At 46.6% G+C, this 22,899-nt stretch overlaps 1 protein-coding gene across 1 annotated transcript in view; it reads left to right on the forward strand.

Moving 5' to 3' along the window:
• wls (Wnt ligand secretion mediator) overlaps nt 1-22,899 on the forward strand; it is an 84,232-nt gene that overhangs the window by 12,050 nt on the left and 49,283 nt on the right. The window contains exon 2 of the mRNA XM_038794414.1: nt 10,480-10,752. Coding sequence (XP_038650342.1) covers nt 10,480-10,752 — 273 coding nt within the window. The remainder of the gene's footprint in view (nt 1-10,479; nt 10,753-22,899) is intronic.

A 22,899-nucleotide genomic window follows, 5' to 3' on the forward strand; every position in this document is an offset into this window, starting at 1 on the left:
CCTGGCAGAGAGAGCGGTCCAGACACTTAAAGCGGGACTCCAGAAGCAGCCGGCAGCGTCAATGGACACAAAACTCTCCCGCTGGCTGTTTGATTACAGGACCACACCGCATTCCACAACGGGCATACCGCCAGCTGAACTCTTAATGGGAAGGCGGCTGCGAACGAGGCTGAGTCTCCCTTTCCCAAATTTAACGGGGAAAGTGGAGAAACAACAGGAGGCCCAACGCAGAGGCATGATAGTAGTCAGCAGCAGAGACATTTCCAGGTGGGAGCACCGGTTTGGGTCAAGAATTATGGGAATAGACCAACGTGGGTCAAAGGCACGGTAGAGTCCCAAACAGGGCCCATATCCTATGAGGTTTATATAGGAGGTAAGGTGCTGAAGAAACACCTAGACCAAATAAGGGCAGCGGAACCACACCTGGAGGCAGGCGAAGCAGGACCGCCTCAAGCTGGGATAGCCCAGACGGAAAGGATACCCACACCCCAGTCCCGAGCAATTTCTCCAGACCCCGTCATCCAGTCATCAGAGTCGGAGATGGACACTCGACGAGGCCGCCGCGACACCTCTCCCCGAGGAGGAGGAAGAACAACTTCCAAGGAGGTCGTCAAGGAAAAGACTGGCACCTATAAGGTACACCCCGCCCACTTCGGAGGACGACACAGAGGTGACAGACCCAGACATGAGGAGTAGGAAGAAGCTCGGAGGAATGCCAGCTGGCAGGAATTCCTCGGACCTTGTGGGGGAGGGGTGTAATGAACCCCAATTGGCTTTATTGGTTGGCCAATTGGAGTATGAGCTCCCTCAATGATAGCTCATTGAGGGGGCCCATATAATCACCTGTGTAGGCTTTGTGAACCAGTCTTAAGTTGACTGGACTGCTAGCAGCACTGTTTGTAGCTGCTCCTGTAATATCGTTATTGTAAATAAATATTGGTGTGGTGACGGAACTCCTGCCTCCCGTAGATTACTACATAAAGCATCCAGGAAAATGAGTCAAGTGAGAATCAGCAGAAGGATCTGTATTGGTTGGAGTCATACCCAGCACAAAGGAAGATGGTTGTGGTTATTGGAATTAATCATCTTGGAGCCCAGGACATCACTGCAGGAGATCCTCAGGGTAGTAGCCCAGGTTCAATTATCTGCAGCTGCTTTATCAATGTCCTTCTCTCCATTACTAAGGTCAAAATGTTCATGGAATCTTCACTAATGATTACGAAGTATTCTGTTTTATTCACAAATCCTCAATTCGTGACGCTGTCCATGTTTGCATGCAGCAAGACTTGAACATCTTTTTTAGGCATGGACTGAAAAGTGCCAAATGCCCAGCAACAACCATCACCAGGAATCTAACCACCTCTCCAGGACAGTCAACAGCAATACCATAACCAGTGATCAGAAACTTAACTGGACTAAGAGCGGCACGTGGTGCAGTGTTAGCACTGGGACTATGGCGCTGAGGACCCTGGTTTGAATCTCAGCCCTGGGTCACTGTCCATGTGGAGTTTGCACATTCTCCCATGTCTGCGTGGGTTTCACCCCACAACCCAAAAATGTGCAGATTAGGTGGATTGACGATGCTAAATTGCCCCTTAATTTGAAAAAATGAATTGGGTACTCTAAATTTATTTTAAAAACAGAAACTTAACTGAACTGAACCGTGCTGCAGCACGGTAGCATAGTGGGTAGCACTGTTGCTTCACAGCTCCAGGGTCCCAGGTTCGATTCCTGGCTTGGGTCACTGCCTGTGTGGAGTCTGCACATTCTCCCTGTTGTCTGCATGAGTTTCCTCCGGGTGCTCCGGTTTCCTCCCACAAGTCCCGAAAGATGTGCTGTTTGGTAATTTGGACATTCTGAATTCTCCCTCGGTGTACCCGAAGAGGCGCCGGAATGTGGCGACTAGACGCTTTTCACACAAACCTCATTGCAGTGTTAATGTAAGCCTACTTATGACAATAAAGATTATTATTGAGGCTGGAAATTCTGAGTGAGTAATTCAACCTCCCGAATCTGAAAAGCTTATCCACCATCTGCAAGACCCAAGATAATAGAATACTCTCCGCTTGACGAGAGTGCAGTTCCAACAATACTAGAAGTTGACACCATCCAAGACAAAGAAACCTGCTTGATTGACAGTCCATCTACCACCTTAAACATTTGACTCGCTCCACCACTGCATAATGGCTTTTTCGACAGAACTATCCATACTCGCGATGTATTGCCTTGAAGGACAAGGAGAGCAGGCACATGGGACCACCACCAACTTCAATTTCCCCTTTCAAGTTAAATATCATCCTAATATGGATATATATTGCTGTTCTAATTGCCAAGCCAAAATCTTGGTACTTCCTCCCTCAGCACTGGGGGGTACCAGTATTGTCAATGCTACCCATGAATGTTTAAGTCCAAATCTTCAGGGGAGAATAGCAGCGGACCCCAGGGAAGCTAATAAACTTTTGCTTTGTTCAGATCTTGATTGCAGAGCTTTATAAAACCGATATTTGCTAACGGACTCCTTTCTTGGCTACTCGGTCATTTGCTGAGTTTATTTAACGTACAATCAGCACAGCAAATGACCAGTGTGGAATGTATTTTATGCACTGTGCATTCTTTCAGACCAATTTCCTAACTATATGGTGAAGCTGTCTCTGTCCTGTAACTAAACCCTTTGATCAGCTAAAAGTTACTTTTTGGTATATGTTAGATACACTTGTGTCCATTGTTTAATGCCCTTCTTGTCTTTTGTCATATTGATTTTTGTTAATCAAGTTTTTAATTCTTGCTCCTTTGTTTTTTTTTAAATTTAGAGTACCCAATTATTTTTTCCAATTAAGGGGCAATTTAGAGTGGCCAATCTACCTACCCTGCACATCTTTGGGTTGTGGGGGTGAAACCCACGCAGACACAGGGAGAATGTGCAAACTCCACACAGACAGTGACCCAGGGCTGGGATTCGAACCCGGGTTCTCAGCGCCGTAGCTGCCCCCGTGCTGCCCCTCTTGCTCCTTTGTTAAAGATTATTGCTGTAGACCTCCCTCCCAATGGCTCAACACGTTTACCCAGTGAACTGTACACATCAGGAATCCTTTGTGCTCCGTTAGCTGATCTCATGCTACAGTAGTTACATTGGCTTTAGCACCATTGACTTAGATAGTGGAAAACTGCTCATGCTGCTGAATGTTATTTATGTATGCCTGCCAGAGGGGTATGTGTGTGTGTCGACATTAAAAGGCCAAAATTGGTTTGGACTGCGATGATTGAGTGGGCTGCTGGCTGGCATCCATATTTTAAATAAAAGATCAGGCCAACATTTGGTGTGGCATAAAATCACAGAATTTGTGGGGAATTCTTTTTGCAGTTCCAGTTAACTTTCAGTGTGGTTTGAAGTATTGTGTTCTTCTTCCTACCAACCTACAATCCTACTTTGAAGCATTTTAAACATTTGATACCTCTTGTAGCTCCTTATGACAAATTTGTTCCACCTGTCTCTGCATTTTCTCAATCTGAGTGGGTGCAATTTTCCCACCGTGTTGTGCCCGGTGCCAGTCTGGGTGCATTGCAGGACAGGCTCAAATCAGGCTATGTGCCAGGCGCAAAGCCATGCGCGTAGCTCCCACCCGACGCCATTAAGCTCATTCAAACATCACTGCCTGCTTGAGGCAGCATTTGGCCAGCACCTGGGGGTCAGTGGCTGCACCAGCAAGGCCTCAACCGGGCGACAATTAGTACTGGTCTCCACAAGCCGAGACCAGGCTTAATGGCCACCCTAGGGGTCTTGGGAGGCCATTGGAGCTCCCTCGGTGGTTGGGGGTAGGACCATGACACCCGGGAACTCTGGCAGGGTGCTAAGCGAACTGTCTGGGTGCCAGGCTGGCAGTGCCAGGTTGGCACTGCCCAGGGTCAGGGCCTGAGGGGGTGGTCCTGCCCATGAAAGGGAGGGGGTTATATTGGGGCTTTACAAAGGTTCGGGGTCCTGAACGTGGGCTGCCCTCAGCGACCCCACAGTGGAGCCTGCTCACTTGGGGGAGGCTATTGCTGTGTTGCGGGGGTGGCATTGTCTGTGGGTGAGGGGTGTGGGGGCCTGAAGCTCACTTCCAAGATCGGGAAGGGGAATATTGGAGGTAAGCACTCTTGGTCGCCATCACCATCCAGGGTACCAGTCACAGAGTGGCAGGAAGAAGGCGCAGGGGGAGGGGGCAGGGGAGGAACCAGCTAGGTTCAACTCTGGGAGGAGGTGGGGGGGGGGTTCAGTGTCAGCATCTCAAAGGGGTGGGGCCACTCACAGGCCTTAGTGGCCCTTTATGTTACTGAGCTTCTCAGTGTAGTGTGTGGCGGCTTGTGTGCAGGCAGCGCTTCCAGTGGCCTCCTTGCTGGGCTTGTGACAATATGACTGCTGTCGGTTTGCTCTTCCAGAGTTGCTGCTGGAAGGTGAGTAGGAGCAGGTGAATTCATAGGCACGTCTGATGCGCTGGATACCCAAAGGGTCTGCTGGGAAGAAGGAGGCTGCTGTCCTGGTGATCCTCTTCCCTTTTGCTGCTCCTGGGCTCCTCCATGAGATAGAGAGGCAGCTGGAGTGAGATCCAGAAGCTCCACTGTCCTCTGATGCTGACACTCTGGATTCCCACAACTGCCTGCCCCATACAGTTGAAGTTGTGCACCATGGAGGTCATGCCCTCTGTCATGAACTGAACCATGGAGTGGACATCTCCCACCATGGAGTGCCCATCCTGAACCAAGGTCTCCAATGTGGATGCAACTCACTGTTTGCCTTGTTAGAGTGACTGCACCATCTCCTTGGACAGAAGGCGATGGGACTCCTCCAGTTGGCCTTGCAGTTCGAGGAGGGATGCTGTCATCCCTTCCTGATGCTCAGGACTCTGCCTTTGCAGTTCCAGCAGCTCTGGGGCAACCAGAAACCCAGGGATTCAGCTGAGTCTTGGGCTCTAGCGTCCCTCTGAGAGCCGGTTTCCTGGGACGTTCCTTTCTCTGCCTGCTGTGGATCCTCAGCTTTGAGGTGTTCACCAGTCAGCGTCCTAGAAGCCTTCCTGCTAGTTAATCTCGCTGAGGTGTAAATACTGGTGGGGGTGGCGGGTGACAGCCTGGCACCTCCTCTATGCTTGTCTCCGCGATGTCCCTCGGAGCTGCTCAGGTCTGTGGTGTCCAGAGTGCACAAGGATCATCCTGGTTTTTTTTTTTTTGGATTTAAAATTTTTTTTAGATTACCCAATTATTTTTTCCAATTAAGGGGCAATTTAGCGTGGCCAATCCACCTACTTTGCACATTTTTTGGGTTGTGGGGGTGAAACCCACGCAGACACGGGGAGAATGTGCAAACTCCACATGGACAGTGATCCAGAGCCGGGATCGAACCTGGGACCTCAGTGCCGTGAAGGAGCATCCTGGTTGGCTGACTGATTAACTTGCAAGGGAAGTGAGGTGGCATGAGTGTATCATGGGGGCTAAATGATGAGAGAAAGTTGACTCCCGTGAGGCTTTTTCCATGGCTGCCAGTCTTGTCACTTGTCTGCTGTCTCCATGTCGCTGCCTACACAGATGCGGTCCTGCTCATTGTCTGCCAGCTCAAGGACTTGCTCTCCTCGAAAGGGCATTAGGCCTCTCCGCTCGGGCATGACTCTGGCAGGTTCTGCTTGCTCACGCCGTTTGTCCTGCAGTGAGACAGGTGAGGTAGCCCTGCCATATCAGATGATGAAGTCTGGCATGCATGGGACAAGGGCGGTACGGTGACACAGTGGTTAGCATTGCTGCCTCACGACGGCGAGCACCCAGGCTCGATCCTGGTCACTGTGTGGAGTTTGCACATTCTCCCTGTGTCTGCCTGGGCCTTGCCCCCCACAACTAAAAGATGTGCAGAGTAGATGGATTGGCCACACTAAATTGCCCCCGAATCGAAAAATAATTCATGGGAATTGAGTGGGGGTTGGGTGCGCAGGATGGCGCCATGAGAAGTGTTGGGAATCTGTGAGGTGGCTGGGAGAGATCACTGTAGAGGTGTGATGGGTGTGTGAACGGGTGCATTAGGAGGCAGATGTAGCCTGACTGCACAAAGAAAGTCATTCATCTTCAGGCACTGTTATCAACTGGCGCTCACTATACAGCCAATGGGCGGAATTCTCCGCTTCTGCGATAAATCGGGAAGGCTGTCGTGAACGCGGCCGAGTTTCACGACAGCCTTGGAGGCTGCTCCTCTCATCTTATTCACCCCCACCCGGGGGGCTAGGAGCGGCGCTCCGTAACTCTCGGCTGCTGGGCCTTGACGCTTGCGTCAAGGCGGCGCGCCGAGAGTGATGCGACGGCGGCTCCAACCCGGCATGCGCGGCTGACGTCACGACGGCTGATGGCTCAAACCCGCGCATGCGCGGTTGCCGTCTTCCCCTCCGTTGCCCCGCAAGACGTGGCGGCTTGATCTTGCGGAGCGGCGGAGGGGAAAGAGTGCGTCCCTTTAAGATGCTGGCCCGACGATCAGTGGGCACCGATCGCGGGCCAGTCCCCTCCCGAGCACGGGCGTGGTGCTCACTCCCCTCTCCGCCCCCCACAAGCTTCAAACCAGCTTTTGACGCCATGTTCACGACGGCAGCGACCAGGTGTGGTTGCCGCCGTTGTGAACCGGTCACGAACGGCAGGCCGCTCAGCCAATCCGGGTCGGAGAATCGCCGGTCGCCGTGAAAAGCGGCGGTTCTTTCAAGCGGGGGGGTGGGAGAATCGCAGGGGGCGCCAGGGGGACGTGTCGTGAGTCGCCCGGCCCTCCTGCGATTCTCCCACCCGGCGTGGGGAGCGGAGAATCGCGCCCAATGCCTCCCAGGCGGGAGTGGTGACCTTGGTTGATGGATGTCAGTTGGAAGAGAATGTCACGCCTCTGCTCCAAGAATTAGGGGGGAGCACGGTAGCACCAGTGGATAGCACGGTGGCTTCACAGCGCCAGTTGGGTCACTGTCTGTGTGGAGTTTGCACGTTCTCCCTGTGTCAGCGTGGGTTTCCTCCGGGTGCTCTGGTTTCCTCCCACAGTCCCACAGTGCAGGTTAGGTGGATTGGCCATGATAAATTGCCCTTGGTGACCAAAAAATGGTTAGGAGGGGTTATTGGGTTACGGGGATAGGGTGGAGTGGCTTAAGTGGTTCGGTGCAGACTCAATGGGCCGAATGGCCTCCTTCTGCACTGTATGTTTTATGTTCTATGTTAATGGCGATGAGCAGTGACTATGAATTAGGAATCTTGCAAGAAGCTTATCTCACAGTACTAAAATGTATGGAATTGTATTTTTATAATATTTTGGTAATAAAGTAACAATTTTCCTTCCCTTTTTATATCATTCATTTTTTTTGCTGCTGAGCGGGAGGATGCACACAGCCTGGTTCTCATCTGCTGCTAATGCCCTCAATTCCCCATTGCCAATTTGCAAGAGTCAATAAGTGCAAATCCTCACTTCTTTCCTTTTTGACAGTAACTCCTGGGAGACCGTCCGCCATTTGGGACTTGCTGTTTTTAGTTCAGCTCAGACTGGGAGCTGAACAGGACAGGGATCAACACCTATCTTCATCCGCACTTGCAGGGTGCGGCATTACACATCTCCTGTAATGGTCATTTTTGCTGCTCCTTCCTTTCCTGAAATTGCTGATATGATTTCATGTCCGAAAAGAAGAACTTTGCACGTCTCTCATCTTCAGTACGTCCTAATGCACTTTAGAGCTAATGAATTTCTTTTTTCAAAAGTTCAGTCATAAAACAGCTGCATGAATGGCGTTCTGAGTTGCAGCTCTTATCTAGTGCTGATGACCAGAAGCTTTGTCAGAGAGAGGTTTTAAATGAGAAAAAGGGGTGGAAAGGTTTAGGGTGGGAATTCCACAGTTCAGGCTTTCTTGCCATTTAAAAAGGTGCTACATAAATGGTGATATTTCTTGCTTACCCAGTAATCCTCTTTGTCTGCTTCTGCCTGCAGTGCAGTTAGTCATAGTATATGTTTCCATATCACTATTGCTAAGTGCGTGAATGGCTGAGGATGTTTCTAGCCTTGCTATTAAACCTATTTGCACATGAGCTGATTGCCTCAGGGCAACCTTTTGTCTATTCAGGAAATGTCCTCTTCATTCATTGCAAGAGGAAATGAAGAGTATCAATCCTGTGTGAGACTATATTGTCTGCCTGTATAGGGCAGACGGCTATATTCACATGTTAATTCAGTAAAGTTTGCATCAGGTTGAATACCTCCTAGGTCAGTTTCCGAGATATTTCTCCTGTTTTTTTTCGGATTATATAAACTATGAAATTATTTCCCGGTGTAAGCTTTTGTATTTCATCATTGATTTTACCCCCATCTGATGAGAAAGGCATGAAGGCAGCTTAACATAGAAATTGCAGCACAGATGGATGCCATATGGTCCATTGTCTGTGTCAGTGCTTAACTGGAACCATCTTCTTTAATCCCATTTCCTTGCTTTTTCCTTGTCTCTTTGTGTTCCTTTCCTTTCAAATATTTACATAATCTCTTTTTTAAAAAAAAAGGGTAATTGCGAATACAAGAACTCTGAATTACAAATGGAGCATGTTCAAAATACCCTGCAGATAGCTTCTGAGAATGCACAGGGACATTTGGAGCATTTTATTCCTGGTTATTGACACCTGAAAAGCATTTCTGCATGTGGTTATGGAGGCAAGGTTCAATAATTTGAAGGGTGGGAAAGGATGAAAGGGAGTATGTTCAACACTGCAATTGCTGCCATACAGTGGCAGCTAGTCAGGTAAAACCCTGATTTAAAATTCTCATCCTTATTTTCAGAACCCTCTCTGGTTTTATGCCTCCTTTTTCTCTGAAATCTCCTCCAGCCTGGTAACCCTTTGAGATCCTTGTGCTCCTCTAATTCAGGACTCTTCAGCCAGACAAAACAACTTTTTGTTTTCGATCGCTCCACCGGTGGTGGCCATGTCTAATCTCTCCTCTTGTTTTTCCCTTTATCAAAATACACCTTTTATAGTCGATTAAAATACTCCTTTAAAACCAAGATGTTGGTCACCTTTTAATATCTCCTTTTGTGGCTTGATGTCACATGTTGCTTTCAAATGCTTTTGAAGCACCTCCGGGGCATTTTTTTGTTATTGCTAAGATGTGACACCTTTCATGAGCTTTTTGTTTAATCTATCTCCACAATCACTTGCAGTGATGATTTCCATATTCCAATAACCTTTTTGTGTGTGTTGGGGGGAAGGGGGGGGGGGGGGGGGGGGGGGGGGTAGCAGGAGAGAAATATCACAATCCATTCTCTTTGTGCTTCATCCTTTTGTCACTGATCCATCAACTAGTGCAAATTAAGTGGTGTTGTTATGGGTTTGTTTAATGTTACAATTATGATATTTTGAGACCTGTATGCTTAAACTTGAACTGTCAATTTAACTGTGCACAGATCCCAGCCAGTTATTATCAGGTGTTTTGCTGCTTCTCCCATGTAGGCTGCTTCTAGCATGTTCTAGATATCAATTACCGTGTGACTCTTGGGCAGTGCTAGTCTCCAGTCCCACATTAACCCTTGCTCTGCCTGCTTTTTCCATTGCAGGCACATACCACAAAAGGTGGTTTCAGGAAATTTCCCTTGTGTCTATGATGAAATAATTTTATGTAATACATACAATATTACCGCAAAATATTGATATTTATTGTCGGATGCACCAAAGTACAGTGAAAAGTATTTTTCTGCGGCCAAGGGAACGTACACAGTATGTACATAGTAGACAAAAGAACTTTACAGTAGCTGACAGGAGTGTGTTAAAAAGGTTTTGCATTTAAGCCCTGTATTTCAAGTGAGGACAGAATATGGACAATATTTTTTTTCTTTAAACTACCCAATTCCTTTTTCCAAATTAAGTGGTAATTTAGCGTGGCCAATCCATCTACCTGCACATCTTTGGGTTGTGGGGGGTGAGACCCATGCAGACACAGGGAGAATGTGCAAATTCCACACAGTCAGTGCCCCGAGGCCGGGATCAAACCCAGGTCCTTGACGCCGTGAGACAGCAGTTCTAACTACTGTGCCACCCAGAATATGGACAATATAAACAGTGTTTTTTAAAAAGTTACCTGCTTCCTTGTGGTTATAGATCAGGCAATTTTGATCTATACCCAGTTAGCTGTTGTTTGGAGTAAGTATTATTAAGGTGCGATTATTGGTCTTAGCAACCTCCTTGTTTTGGAGGGAGAGGTGAGTGATGGGGCTAAACTAACCCTTTGTTGCAATCCAGTGATTTTCATTTCAAGTTGGCTGAGAATTGCATAATTCATGGTAGCCACCTCAAACAGCCTGACAGCTACGTTTCTACGTGAAGAGTGGCTACATGTCTTGAGGCAGCAGAGGTTACCTGAGTTTGTGCCGTCATCTGTGGGAAGAATCCATCTGTTGAGGATAATTATGACAAGGAAGGGAATAAGCCAATCAAAAATTGAAACGTTTCTTCCTGTTCCATATTTTTCAGCTCCAAGTCCAACTACTGGAGTTCCATACCTTGCAACGAAATGTGTGGATGTAAGAAAACATCAGAAATCAAAGTGGTTCATGCCATGGGGTCCCAACCAGTGCGAAAAGAAGATCCAGGAATTTTCTGAAGCTATGCAGCAGCAGATTGAAGCCAATGACATTGTTTTCGCAGTCCATGTTCCCCACCAAAGCTGGGAGATGAGTTCCTGGTTTCAGTTTCTATTGGTTGTTCTGCAGTTTGAGATTGAATTTCAGATTGACAATGAAATAAGTAAGTGATGGTATGAGGAAGAAGCAACACCTATTGTTTGCACATAAGAAAAATTAGTTCATTTCATACCTTTTATGTTACGTACATTTATATCACAGGTTTAGGTTTGAAAGACGTCCTGAAGTGCTTCACCGAAGGACTATAAAAGAAAATTGCACCAAGTCACATGGGAAACTAGAGCAGATGATTAAAATCAATCAGAAATCTAAGTTTTTAGATACAAGTGTCTTGAAAAGAAAAGCATGGCCACTATTGGCAGAGCAATTAAAATCTGGGATACTCAAGTGACCAGCATTAGATGAGCACAGAAATCTCGCCGGTTTGTAGAGCCAGAGGAGATTTCAGAAATAGGAGGGAAACCACGGAGGGATTTGATTGAGGATCAGAATTTTAAATCGAGGCATTGTTAAGCCAGCCCAGGTCCAAAATCACAGGGGTGATGAGTGAGCAGCATTTAGTGCAAGTTGGGACACCGGCAGCAGAGCTTTGGATGACCTCCGGTTTATGGATGATAGAATATGGAAGTCTATTAGCATAGTCGAGGCATTCATGAGGTTTTCAGCAGTTAGAAAACCTGAAGTAGCAAAGAGGACTGGGTGAATTCCAGATGCAGTTACAGTGCGGTTACAAGTTTGTGTTGGGGTCAAAAGCATGACACCTAGGTTGCAAAGTCTTGTTCAGTCTCCTGTGGTTTGACCCAGGGTGAGACTCCCTGTAAATTTGGTAGGTCAATTAAGCAGAGAAAACACCAGGCAAGCCCTGTATGCTTTTTACTGAAGACTTGCATTACTTGTCTAAAGGTAAAGAATAAAACCTTTGCAAGAAAGTCAAAATATGAATGTGAACAGAAAATGCTGGGCACACTCCATAGAATCCCTGTACAGTTTAAAAAAAAATTTTTTTTTTTAAAGAGTACCCAATTATTTTTTTTTCCAATTAAGGGGTAACTTAGGATGTTATTTGTGGGATCTTCCGGTGACCAGGTGGCGGGGCGGAACAGGCATCTGCACCACCGCCTCCGCTGGCTCGGGACCCCGGGAGGAGCCTGAGGAAATCCCACCTGTCCATGATCCCGGTGGCGGGATCAAGGCAGGCCTTGGGTTGATTGGTGGGCCCGTGTCGCCCACCGCACTGTGTGGTCGAGGATTCAGACCCAGAGGGCAAGTGTCCAAAGGTTGTCAGCTGCCCAGTGTCGGAGAGTACTCTTGAGGCTCTCTGCAATGGGGTGCAGGGCTCGCTCGTGCCTGACACTGTGTTGCCCCTCACCTGCTCTGGGGGATTCGCGGAATCTGGCACATCTTAATTGAAGGTTCTTTTGTTTTTCTGCCTCTGTAGATGTTTCAGGCAGTGTCCTATTGCACCCCTCCCTCCCTCCACCAACCCCCGGCTCCCTCCCTCCCCACAACCCCCCTTTCCCCTCTCTCCCCACCACCACCCCTTCCTTTCCCTTCTGTTGGTATCTGGTCTCTCCAGCACAAAGTTTAGCGCGTGCACCATTTGTTTTTTAGTAGAACTGCGTTGTGAACTGTTTTAATAACCAGAGTTATGAGGGTTCACCCCCCCTCCCCGTACGTTGGTACTGAGGGGAGGGTACCCTTTTTCTCCAACACAAAATTAGTGTTTGTACGGTTTGGCCTTGTATATATTTTTTCCTGTTTTAATAAAAAGATATGGCTAATCCACCTAACCTGCACATCTTTGGGTTGTGGGGGTGAAGCCCACACAGACGATGGGGCGAATGTGCAAGCTCCACACGGACAGTTACCCAGGGCTGGAATTCAAACCCGGGTCCTCAGCGCCACAGTCTCTGTGCTAACCTCTGCGCCACATGCCGCCCTCAATCCCTGTACAGTTAATGTAAAAACACCATCCAGTGGTTGAGCTATTGACTCAGCTCAGACTAGGTTTCAAACCTAGGATCTTGCCGGACTGCATCGCTCGCCATTTGGAAAAAGGGAAATAGAGATTCATTCTTGTATTTATTTGTGCACAAATTTAAAGCTCTTTCCTGTCCCAATAATTGTTTTCCTCTAACCAGAATAATCTCAAATCTTTTTGCTTTTCATTTGAATTTGAAAAAAAATCTGTTCCTGGTGATTTTTATGTACTGCCCAATTAAGGTAATAAGTCATAACTGTTTTAACCTGACTTCCCTCTGTCTATTTTCTCTTTCATGTTGACTCTCTTTCACAGTGTCCTAGTATTAGGTCCTGGAGCTCTCTTTTTTTGTGGGACCCCAAAGTCATCAATTAATAAGAGCAATCTGCAAGTGTCATAACTGAGAAATGTATATCTGACTGTATGGCTCACAAATGGGTCCCAATCCGTTGGTTTATTTATTGTGTTCACTGCAACTGTCCAGTATGAAATGTGCCACTGTCCAGTATGAAATGGAGCCACGCAGACCAGGAAGATCCCAGGTTTTGAGGTGCGTGGAAACCGATTTTGGGGGTAGCGGGGGGAGGAAAGAACAAGGTTCCTGTTCTATTTCATATCCAATGACTCAGGCTGGAGTGCTGTGCAGTTAAGACATCACCTGAGAAAAGTATGAATACAATCAAATAGCCAGCCAGCACCAGTTCTGAAAACCCTGCCTAAATAATGGCCATTTGCAGGGGAGTTGGGTATAAGGGTGGGAGGAAGAGTAAGTAAATCTTGTACTTGACTAAGTTGTACGGAAAGGCTTTGTGAAATATCTGGGAGAAGGCAGATGAATCTAGAATCTAGTGTTGTGTGTCTTGATTGAGCTGGAAGGTAATTGATAAGAGTTAGTAAAGACTACCAATAGTAATCATATCCCCTGTGGGTGAAATGAAGCTTATTCTGACAATCGGGATGAAATAAATACTCCACTTCAACAACATTTGGCAGCTTTCCAGCAATAACACAGCTGCTGAAGTGGATTAGTCGTCAGGGGTGATAGACATGCTGGAGTGACAGAATGTTAGATTGGCGCGCACTCCAGGCCTTGAGGAGAACTCTCACTAATCTGGCGCTTGACTACAAAAAGTTTTCTGTTCTCTTCTTGTATGAAGAAAAAGTTCACAAAAAAGACTTTATGTTTCTAGCGCTGGAGTGTTTCTGAACTATTATGGAATTCAGTTGTGCATTAGACTTTCTAAGCTGCTTCATTTTTATAGAGTAGGGTGGAGGAGACTGCAGGAAATAAACTGGGCTGAAAATCCACATAGTGCAACTTTTTTTGGGGGGGGGGAGAGGGGTGGTTGGGGAGGGAGGGGGTGTCGGGAAATATGTTTTTTATGTTCCGGGATCAAGAAATAGTAGTCACCGGTTTCTGTGACCTGCCGTCCATGATGCACATTCCAACAGATGTAACTCAGTAGCAATCTAGAGAACAAGTCCTGATTGTGTTTTATTACACTTGAATCTCATTTAATTTATTTGGTGCCTTTCATGACTAAGTGAATTTGGCTAAATCAGCACAAGCTGAGAATTAAATCTGGGTAGATCCAGGCCTGTGTGGGCTGCTGCAAAAGTAGGCATTGCTTTTATCCTGTAAATTATTTGGGGAATCAATTGGCGGTGTTTTAAAAAATTTGTTCATAGGACATGGGCGTCACTGGCTGGGCCAGCATTTATTGCCCATAGTCTAGTGTCAATACCAGTATACCATTGTCTCCCTATACACAGTTGCCTCACAGCATCAGGAAACCAGGTTCAATTCTGGCCTTGGGTGACTGTGCAAACTCCACACAGACATCCTCCCCGTGTGTGCGTGGGTTTCCTCCCACAGTCCAAAGATGTGCAGGTTAGGTGGATTGGCCATGCTAAATTGCCCATAGTGTCCAGGGATGTGTAAATTAGGTGGGGCTAGTGTCTGGGCGTGGGCCCAAGTAGGGTGCTCTTTCAATGGGTCAGTGCAACCAAGATGGGCTGAATAACCTCTTGCAGTGTAGGAATTCTTTGGTATTGTATACCCCACCCCTTCCTCCCTCAAATGCCACAAAATGTCCATTGTTCCCTCTTCGCTAAAGTCCCAGCTGCTTATGGCTATATAGCCAATATCAACATAATGTTATACTGGGTGGGATTTTCCGGTCGCACCCGCTCTGAGACTGGAAATTCCTGCCTGTGGTCAATGGACCTCTAAATGGGCTGTCAAATTGCTATCCTGCCCACCACAATTCCTATAGCAGGCAAAATGGAAAATTCACCCAACTGATTTTTAAAAAAATCTTGTCTCGTATTTATATTGCTCTCGAAGAATTTAAATGTTAAAGGCATGTTTTTGGGCTTAGCAGATGTGTGTGGTGTTGCAGAAATTGGACAGTGGGTCCAGGTAATCCCCTCCACAGTCTGTGACTGTTCACTGGCCCCTCTAATTACAATGTGAAAGTTATGAGAGAAGGTCAGGAGAGGAACAAAAGATGTTTTTAAAAACGCAATACCATTGTTTGAAAATAGTTTATGCGACTGATGAAGGTCTATAAATGGATAGCAAAGATTGAACGATCTAAAAGCGGATAATGACTGGTGTGGTTCACTGGTAGATCGTTGTAATGCGATCTGTATCGTTGTAGTATGTGGACAATATTAACTGACCTTGTGTCACTGACTTCCCTCTTGCATTTCTCCTCCATTATTCTTGTGCAGAACAGTTTATTTACCCGCCTATTATGATATATCATATAATTTCAGTAAGATCGAGTTTTCTTTTTGATTTTCACATGATTCTGACTTTGGGATTAATTATGGGTGCACTTGCGAAGAGCCAGTACAGACTTATTGGACCAAAGGATGTCTACCTGTGTTGTAAGCTGCTGTGACTTTTGCAAACGTCGATTGGTTGCAGAACACAATGAAACTATTCCGCCCTCTGTGTCTGTGTCATTTCTCTAGTTGCACTCCTAGCCTTTTCCCCCGAAGCCTTGCAATTTTTCAAAAACCTTTGGATAATTATCCAATTCTGTTTTGAAAGCAATGATCCTTTCAAGCCACTGACAGTCTTTAATATGGCTTCACAGGTGGTGGCAGCATTCCAGGAATTCCTTCAGTTGAGTGTTTTGTGTGTGAGTTTAGACATTCAGTGTTGGCAGACTGACTGACTGTCTTCACACATATCCAGGAAGGTTGCTTGATGACAGTGGAGAGCTGGAACTGAAGAAAGTAAATCACAGTTTTGCTTTCCTTCACTGGGACCACAAAATATTCCAGTTCGGACACGTCTCTGGATGTTGTCAGTGCCTTTATGGACAACATACTTGATTCATTCTTCAACATTTTTCAATGTTATTTCCTCTTTTTAGCAATCTCTCATTTGTTTTGAAAGTAGAACATAAATTAATACAATATTTATTTGAATCGTTCCTTCCAAACTGACCATCTGTAAAAATATACTTTCCCTTTTTTTTTGAAGTTAGTGAAGCAAAGGGCAAGATGCACTGAAGAGGGTGCCTGTAATACCAGTAACCTTTTTTGATGTATAGACTTTGAAATGGAAATAGCTAATGCTCTATGCCAACAACACTTTCCCTGTTTTAAAAAAAATTAACAGGTCACCGGGAATTAAATTGTGAAATTCTGCTGCTTTGACATCGTGCTCCATTAGGAGCCATTTATGATTACAGCTGGTCCATATTTTTGCTGAATTTGTGTTGTTTAAGTGACTAGGCATGTTTGGAATGAATTCAAATCCTGTACGTCATTCATTCCAAACATGCATATTTCAAAATATCCTGTTCAGGACTTTATCATTCTGCAAGGGACCTTCCCAGTATCAGAGGAAGAACCACTCTGGTCAGATATAGCTGGTAATGGGCCTATTTTAAAATTAATTCCTGTCTTAAGTATAATTGATATTATCATAGCATCATAGAATTTACAGTGCAGAAGGGAGGCCATTCGATCCATTGAGTCTGCGTGGGCCCTTGGAAAGAACACTACACTTAAGCCCACGCCTCCACTCTATCCCAGCAACCCCACCTAACCTTTTGGACACTAAGGGGCAATTTAGTATGGCCAATCCACCTAACCTGCACATCTTTGGACTGTGGGAGGAAACCAGAGAACCTGGAGGAAACCCATGCTGACACGGGGAGGAATCGCAAACTCCACACAGACAGTCATCCCTGGCTGGAATTGAACCCTGGAGTTGTGCTAACTACTGCCACCATGCCGCCCCATGACCATATGGGTGCATGTGGTCAAAAGGATGCTGGACACATTTAAAAGAAAATCCGGACTGCTCTGCATTTTCTTGTTGATGCCTACTGTTGATCCCTCGGAATCTCTTTCCAACCAGTAATCTAATCTAATATTTAGAATGATTGTTGCATGCGTTGTTAAAATAATCTCTCATGGGCATCTTTTATTCTGTATTTAATTACTGTGCCCAACGCTCAAAGCTTTTGACTTATGGGTCAAGAGTATTGAAACAGTAGCTCAAAATATATGAGAATATGCTGAGCAAACAAAGGTCCCAACACTTGTGAACTTGCAACAGACATCTGACCATTTTCTCATTTTGATGTCAGGTTTTCAGCATTGGCAGTCCATCTCAAATCCCCCCTAAACCTCCCACCCCTCACCTTGAACTTGTGGCCCCTCATAACCGACCCTTCAACTAAGGGGAAGAGCTGTTCCCCATTCACCCTGTCCATGCCCCTCATAGTCTATTACACCTCGATCAGGTCACCTCTCAGCCTTCTCTGCTCCAGCGAAAACAACCCAAGCCTATCTAACCTTTTTTCATAACTTTAACTTAAATGTTTCATCCCAGGCAACATCCTGGTGAAACACCTCTGCACCTGTTCCAGTACAATCACATACTTCATATAATGTGGCGACAAGAACTGCACACAGTACTCCAGCTGTGACCTCACCATATGACTTCCTAGCTTTTGTAATCAATGCCATGATTGATAAAGGCAAGTGTACCATATGCCTTTCTGACCGCCCTATTAACCTGCCCTTTTGCCTTCAGAGATCTATTTACACATATGCCACGGTCTCTTTGTTCCTCAGGACTTCCCAGTGTGGTGCCATTCATTGAATATTTCCGTGTCAACTTGCTCCTTCCAAATTGTATCACCTCACACTTTTTTCAGGATTAAATTCTATTTGCCACTTTTCTGCCCATTTGACCATCCCGTCTATATCTTCCTGTAACCCAAGATTCTCAGCCTCACTTGTGCCTTTTTAATAAATTTAGAGTACCCAATTCATTTTTTCCAATTAAGGGGCAATTTAGTGTGGCCAATCTACTGACCCTGCACATCTTTGGGTTGTGGGGGTGAAACCCACGCAAACACTGGGAGAATGTGCAAACGCCACACAGTGACCCAGGGCTGGGATCAAACCTGGGACCTCAGTGCCGTGAGGCAACAGTGCTAACCACTGCGCCACCATGCTGCCCAGCCTCACTTAACCACCCGGCCAATCTTTGTGTCATCCGCACCCCTCATATAGTCATCTTAGTCATTTGTATAAATAACGAATAATAGGGAACCCAGCACAGATCCCTGTGGCACACCAGAGGACACTGGCTTCCAGTCACTAAAGCAGCCGTATGTCATAACCTTCTGTTTCCTACAGCTCAGCCAGCTTTGAATCCGCCTTTATCAAGACTCCCTGTATCTCATGTGCATTTACCTTCTTTATAAGTGTCCCATATGGGACCTTGTCAAATGCTTTGCTGAAATCCGTGTAAAATACATCAACTGCACTACCCACAACACATTTAGTCAAGTGCTCAAAAAATTCAATCAAATTTGTTAAGCACTATCTCCCTCTGACAAAGCCATACTGACTATTCCTGATCAAAACATGCCTCTCGTGGAGATAGATTCTCTCCTTCAGAATTTTCTCCATTAGTTTCCCCACCACTGATGTGAAACTCACTGGCCTGTAGTTCCCTGGCTTATCCCTACACCCTTTCTTAAATAGTGGGGCCACATTCATGGTTATCTAGTCCTCTGGAGTTTTGCCAATTTTTGGGAGATGGTGTTCAGGAACCTCTTGAGGATTGTTTGAGATGAAGCCAGACCCTATGATGCCGATCTTTGTGGTGTTGGAAGTGCCAGAGCTGCTGGAGGGGAAGTGGGCTGATGTAACCTTCGCTCCCCGATTGCCCAATGAATTGGAGATTGGCCATGCCACCAGGGGTCACGGCATGGTTGGGACACTTGTAAGAGTTTCTCGGGTTGTAAAAAATGAAGTTTGTCCTAAGTGGGGTAGGAGGAGGGCGAGGGCTTTGAGGTACGGTGGAGGCCGTTCATGACTATATTTGAGCTGTTTGTTGCTGGGGTTGGGGGAGGGGAGGGAAGTAAATGTACAAACTGCATACTCTGGATGTCAAAGTTATGTTGAACATGTTTGGAATAAAATACCTATTTTTAAAAAAAGATTGAAACAGCAGTTTGTGAATTTGTAGAATGTTTGCCATTGAATATCCTGGAGACTGAAAGCTGCATTAATCATTCTGTAATGGTTTGCCTTCATGAAAAAAATATTATGCCCTGGTTCGGCAGCCTCAGTTGATCTCTCGGAATTCCTTTCCAACCAGTAAACTAATCTCGACATGCAAACCCTATTAGCTCAGTTGGCTGGGCAGCTAGTTCGTGATGCAGAGCAGGCCAGCAGCGTGGGTTCAATCCCCGTACCGGCTGAGGTTATTTATGAAGGTCCCGCCCACTCAAACTTGCCCCATCTCTCTCGCCTGAGGTGTACTCATCCTCTGGTTAAATCACCACCAGTCACCTGGGACTTTTACCAGGCACCTGGAACCATCCGATACTCTGATTTAAATTGGCGACTTCAGATGGTTGTGACTCTCTCTAAGCAGGATAGTTGCCCAGGGAACATTGGAAGAATTAAAACCACTTCCAACTCCTGTGTATATATTACTGACCCCACCCTCCCTACCCCATCACCCACTTACCTAACATGCTTCTCAAAGTGCCTGGAACCTTTAAACTTTAAAAAAAATAATCTTTAGTGTCACAAGTAGGCTTACATTAACACTGCAATGAAGTTACTGTGAAAAGCCCCTAGTCGCCACATTCCGGCGCTTGTTTGGGTACACAGAAGGATAATTCAGAATGTCCAAATTACCTAATAGCTCGTCTTTCGGGATTTGTGGGAGAAAACCGGAGCACCCAGAGGAAACCCGCGCAGACACGGGGAGAACGTGCACACTCCGCACACCCAAGCCGGGAATCGAACCTGGGATCCTGGCGCTGTGAAGCCATGGTGTTAACCACTATGCTACCATGCTGCCCTGGTAGATGACAGCTAATGCCATTAAAAGGGGATGTAGATTCATTGTCCCACCCAATGCTGCTGGCCTACACTTATCGGAGCTGATACGCTGCACATTTCCCACCAGGTCTGGGATGGAAATCCAGGCAAGAAATGTTCTGCTCCAATCTATTTTTGATTGGCACACCATTCCAAGGAGGTTCTGGCTCAGGATAAGTACAGTTTAGTCATGGACAAGGATCAGTGAAATGTTATTGTTAGTCTCTGGCTGAACAAAAGAACTGCTGCTCTCTGCCATTTAGGAACAGTATTCTCAAAGCTGAGGTGAAGATACCCCGGCAAAACATTTAGATATGTCTCTGTAATGTCTCAGGCAAGTGACCACTCCGAAGCGATGTCTGTCAAAAAGTTTGGTTTTATTCTGGTTACTAAACAATCCTCCTACTCCCCGAAGGGTCTTCCATTCCCGGCTCACCCCCGGGCCGGAGTATTTTTATCACAGCAGTCCTAGGAAAAGGAGGGTTAACACCACCCCCTTATCTGGGTAAATCGTATTCAGGTGAGGCCCATAGGGACTCAGATGTTGCAGATCCCTGGGTCTCCTGTAGGGTATAATGCCCCCCCCCGTTTCGATGGAACAGGGAAATCCATTTCCAAGGGCTGATTATTCGGCGCTTGCTGCTCTGTGCCCAGAGAGGTGTAATGGACCGGGGAGTCTCGCTTCCTGGTTGAACATCTGGGTAGTTCCTCAGCCTTTTGTTCAGCAGTCACCACTGGACCTGCGTCCATTTCTATGGGCGAAAACTCTCCGACACCTGCTCAGCCTGGTCAATCCTCTGCATATTGGAGTCGGAAGGTCAGGTTGCCTTGCTGGATACCACTGGCACTGGAATCTCCGGAGGGAGGGGCACCACCAAGCTCCGGATCAGAGGTCGGTCCTTGGGTACCTGTTCCACCCTGCTCCGGAGATAGTATACGTGGTCGGCCGTTTTAAGACTTTTCCCAGACTCCATAATGCCCTGTCAGTAAAAGTCCGGACGTAAACTGAGTCACAGACTGAGTTCATTTCGCTCCGGTCTGTTCCTGCTGGTCACGGATCCTATCCGCGATGTCTGGTGAATGGGGCTCAATCACGTGCGGAAGCCACAACCCATCAAAAGCTCTGTGGGTGTCACCCCAGTCCTAGCGTGTGGCCGTGGTCCTATAGTAGAACAGGAAATGGGCATGGCGGGTTTCTGGTGAGCCCGAGGTCTGTTTTCTCATCCCAGGTTTGAATATCTGTGCAGCACATATTGCCAACCCATTTGAGGACGGGTGACAAGGCAGGGCACTGACATGATGGAGCCCATTTTCATAAAATCCGCAAACTCCGAACTAGTAATTGCGGTGCCATTGTCAGACCCGAGTACCTCCGGGAGGCCGTGAACACTAAAACTCTGCCTGAGCAGCTCGGTAGCACGCAATGTAATCGTTGTCATCCGGTGTACATTCCATCCTCGTTGCCAGTGTAAATTCTCAGGCAAGCAATGACTCGGGTACGAAGTCTGTAGAAAAGTTTGGTTTTATTCCAGTTACTATACATTCCTACTCCCCGAAGGGCCTCCCGCACCCAGCCCACACCCAGGCTGAGGTATTTGTATCCCAGCAGCCCTAGGAAAAAGGGGGCTCGCCCCGCCCCCTCATCTGAGCAGATCGTTTTCAGGTGAGGCCACAGTGACTCTGATAGTGCAGCTCCCTGGGCCTCCTGTAGGTTTTTAACAGTCTTCAGGTGAGTCTTGCAACCTCTTCATTCAGTGATGTTGCTTATTTGTTTCAGACTGACCCTCTAGCAGCTCCCATCATTCAATATGATCCGGACTGATCTACCTCCACTCCATTTAAGCATGCACCTGAAAATCATCAAAATTGTGATCAATCCACAGTGCTGTGGAATGGAGAATTCCAAAAGTTCACAACAACCCTCATAAGTGCAGGATTTTCTGCTCATTTCAGTTTTTAAAAATAAATTTAGAGTACCCAATTAATTTTTTTCCAATTAAGGGGCAATTTAGGGTAGCCAATCCACCTATCCTGCACATCTTTTGGGTTGTGAGGGCGAAACCCACCCAAACACGGGGAGAATGTGCAAACTCCACACGGACAGTGACCCAGAGCCGGGATCGAACCTGGGACCTCGGGGCCGTGAGACAGCAGTGCTACTCACTGCACCACTGTGCTGCCCCTCATTTCAGGTTTTAAACATTTATCCTGAGACTATCTCCCTTTAGTTCTAGACTATACAGCCAGGGGAAACAGCCCCTCCACATCTGCAATATAAATCCATTCCACTCAATGGGGCTGCTGTTGACAGCAGTGATGTAAAGGAAAAGGAGGCATCGTTGTTAGATTTTATCCCAAGGCTTTATGGTAAAATATTCTTAAAGCGTGTGTTTTGACAGCAGTTGTAGCATCAAATGGAAGCTGATTACACCACAGAACGGTGCTAGTTCCCTTTGGTTAAGTCTTGAACGCAACTAGAGGTTCCTTCTCTTACTCCCCTCCAGAAAGGTGCAAGTGACCTTCAACCAACACGCGCGGTCTTGAGACAAGAAAAGCTAATTAGAGATTCTGTGCAAGGAATCTCAGATGGCGTTATACACTGTGCTATTTAATTGGGAAGCACTTGGACAAAATCTCTTGAGATTCATTCATTGTCGGAGTTAGAATTAGAATTTTTTTAGAACAGTACAGCACAGAACAGGCCCTTCGGCCCTCAATGTTGTGCCGAGCAATGATCACCCTACTCAAGCCCATGTATCCACCCTATACCAGTAACCCAACAACCCCCATTAACATTATTTTTTAGGACACTAAGGGCAATTTAGCCTGGCCAATCCACCTAACCCGCACATCTTTGGACTGTGGGAGGAAACCGGAGCACCCGGAGGA

This window comes from Scyliorhinus canicula, chromosome 4 (genome assembly GCF_902713615.1).
Source record: "Scyliorhinus canicula chromosome 4, sScyCan1.1, whole genome shotgun sequence".
NCBI lineage: Eukaryota > Metazoa > Chordata > Chondrichthyes > Carcharhiniformes > Scyliorhinidae > Scyliorhinus > Scyliorhinus canicula.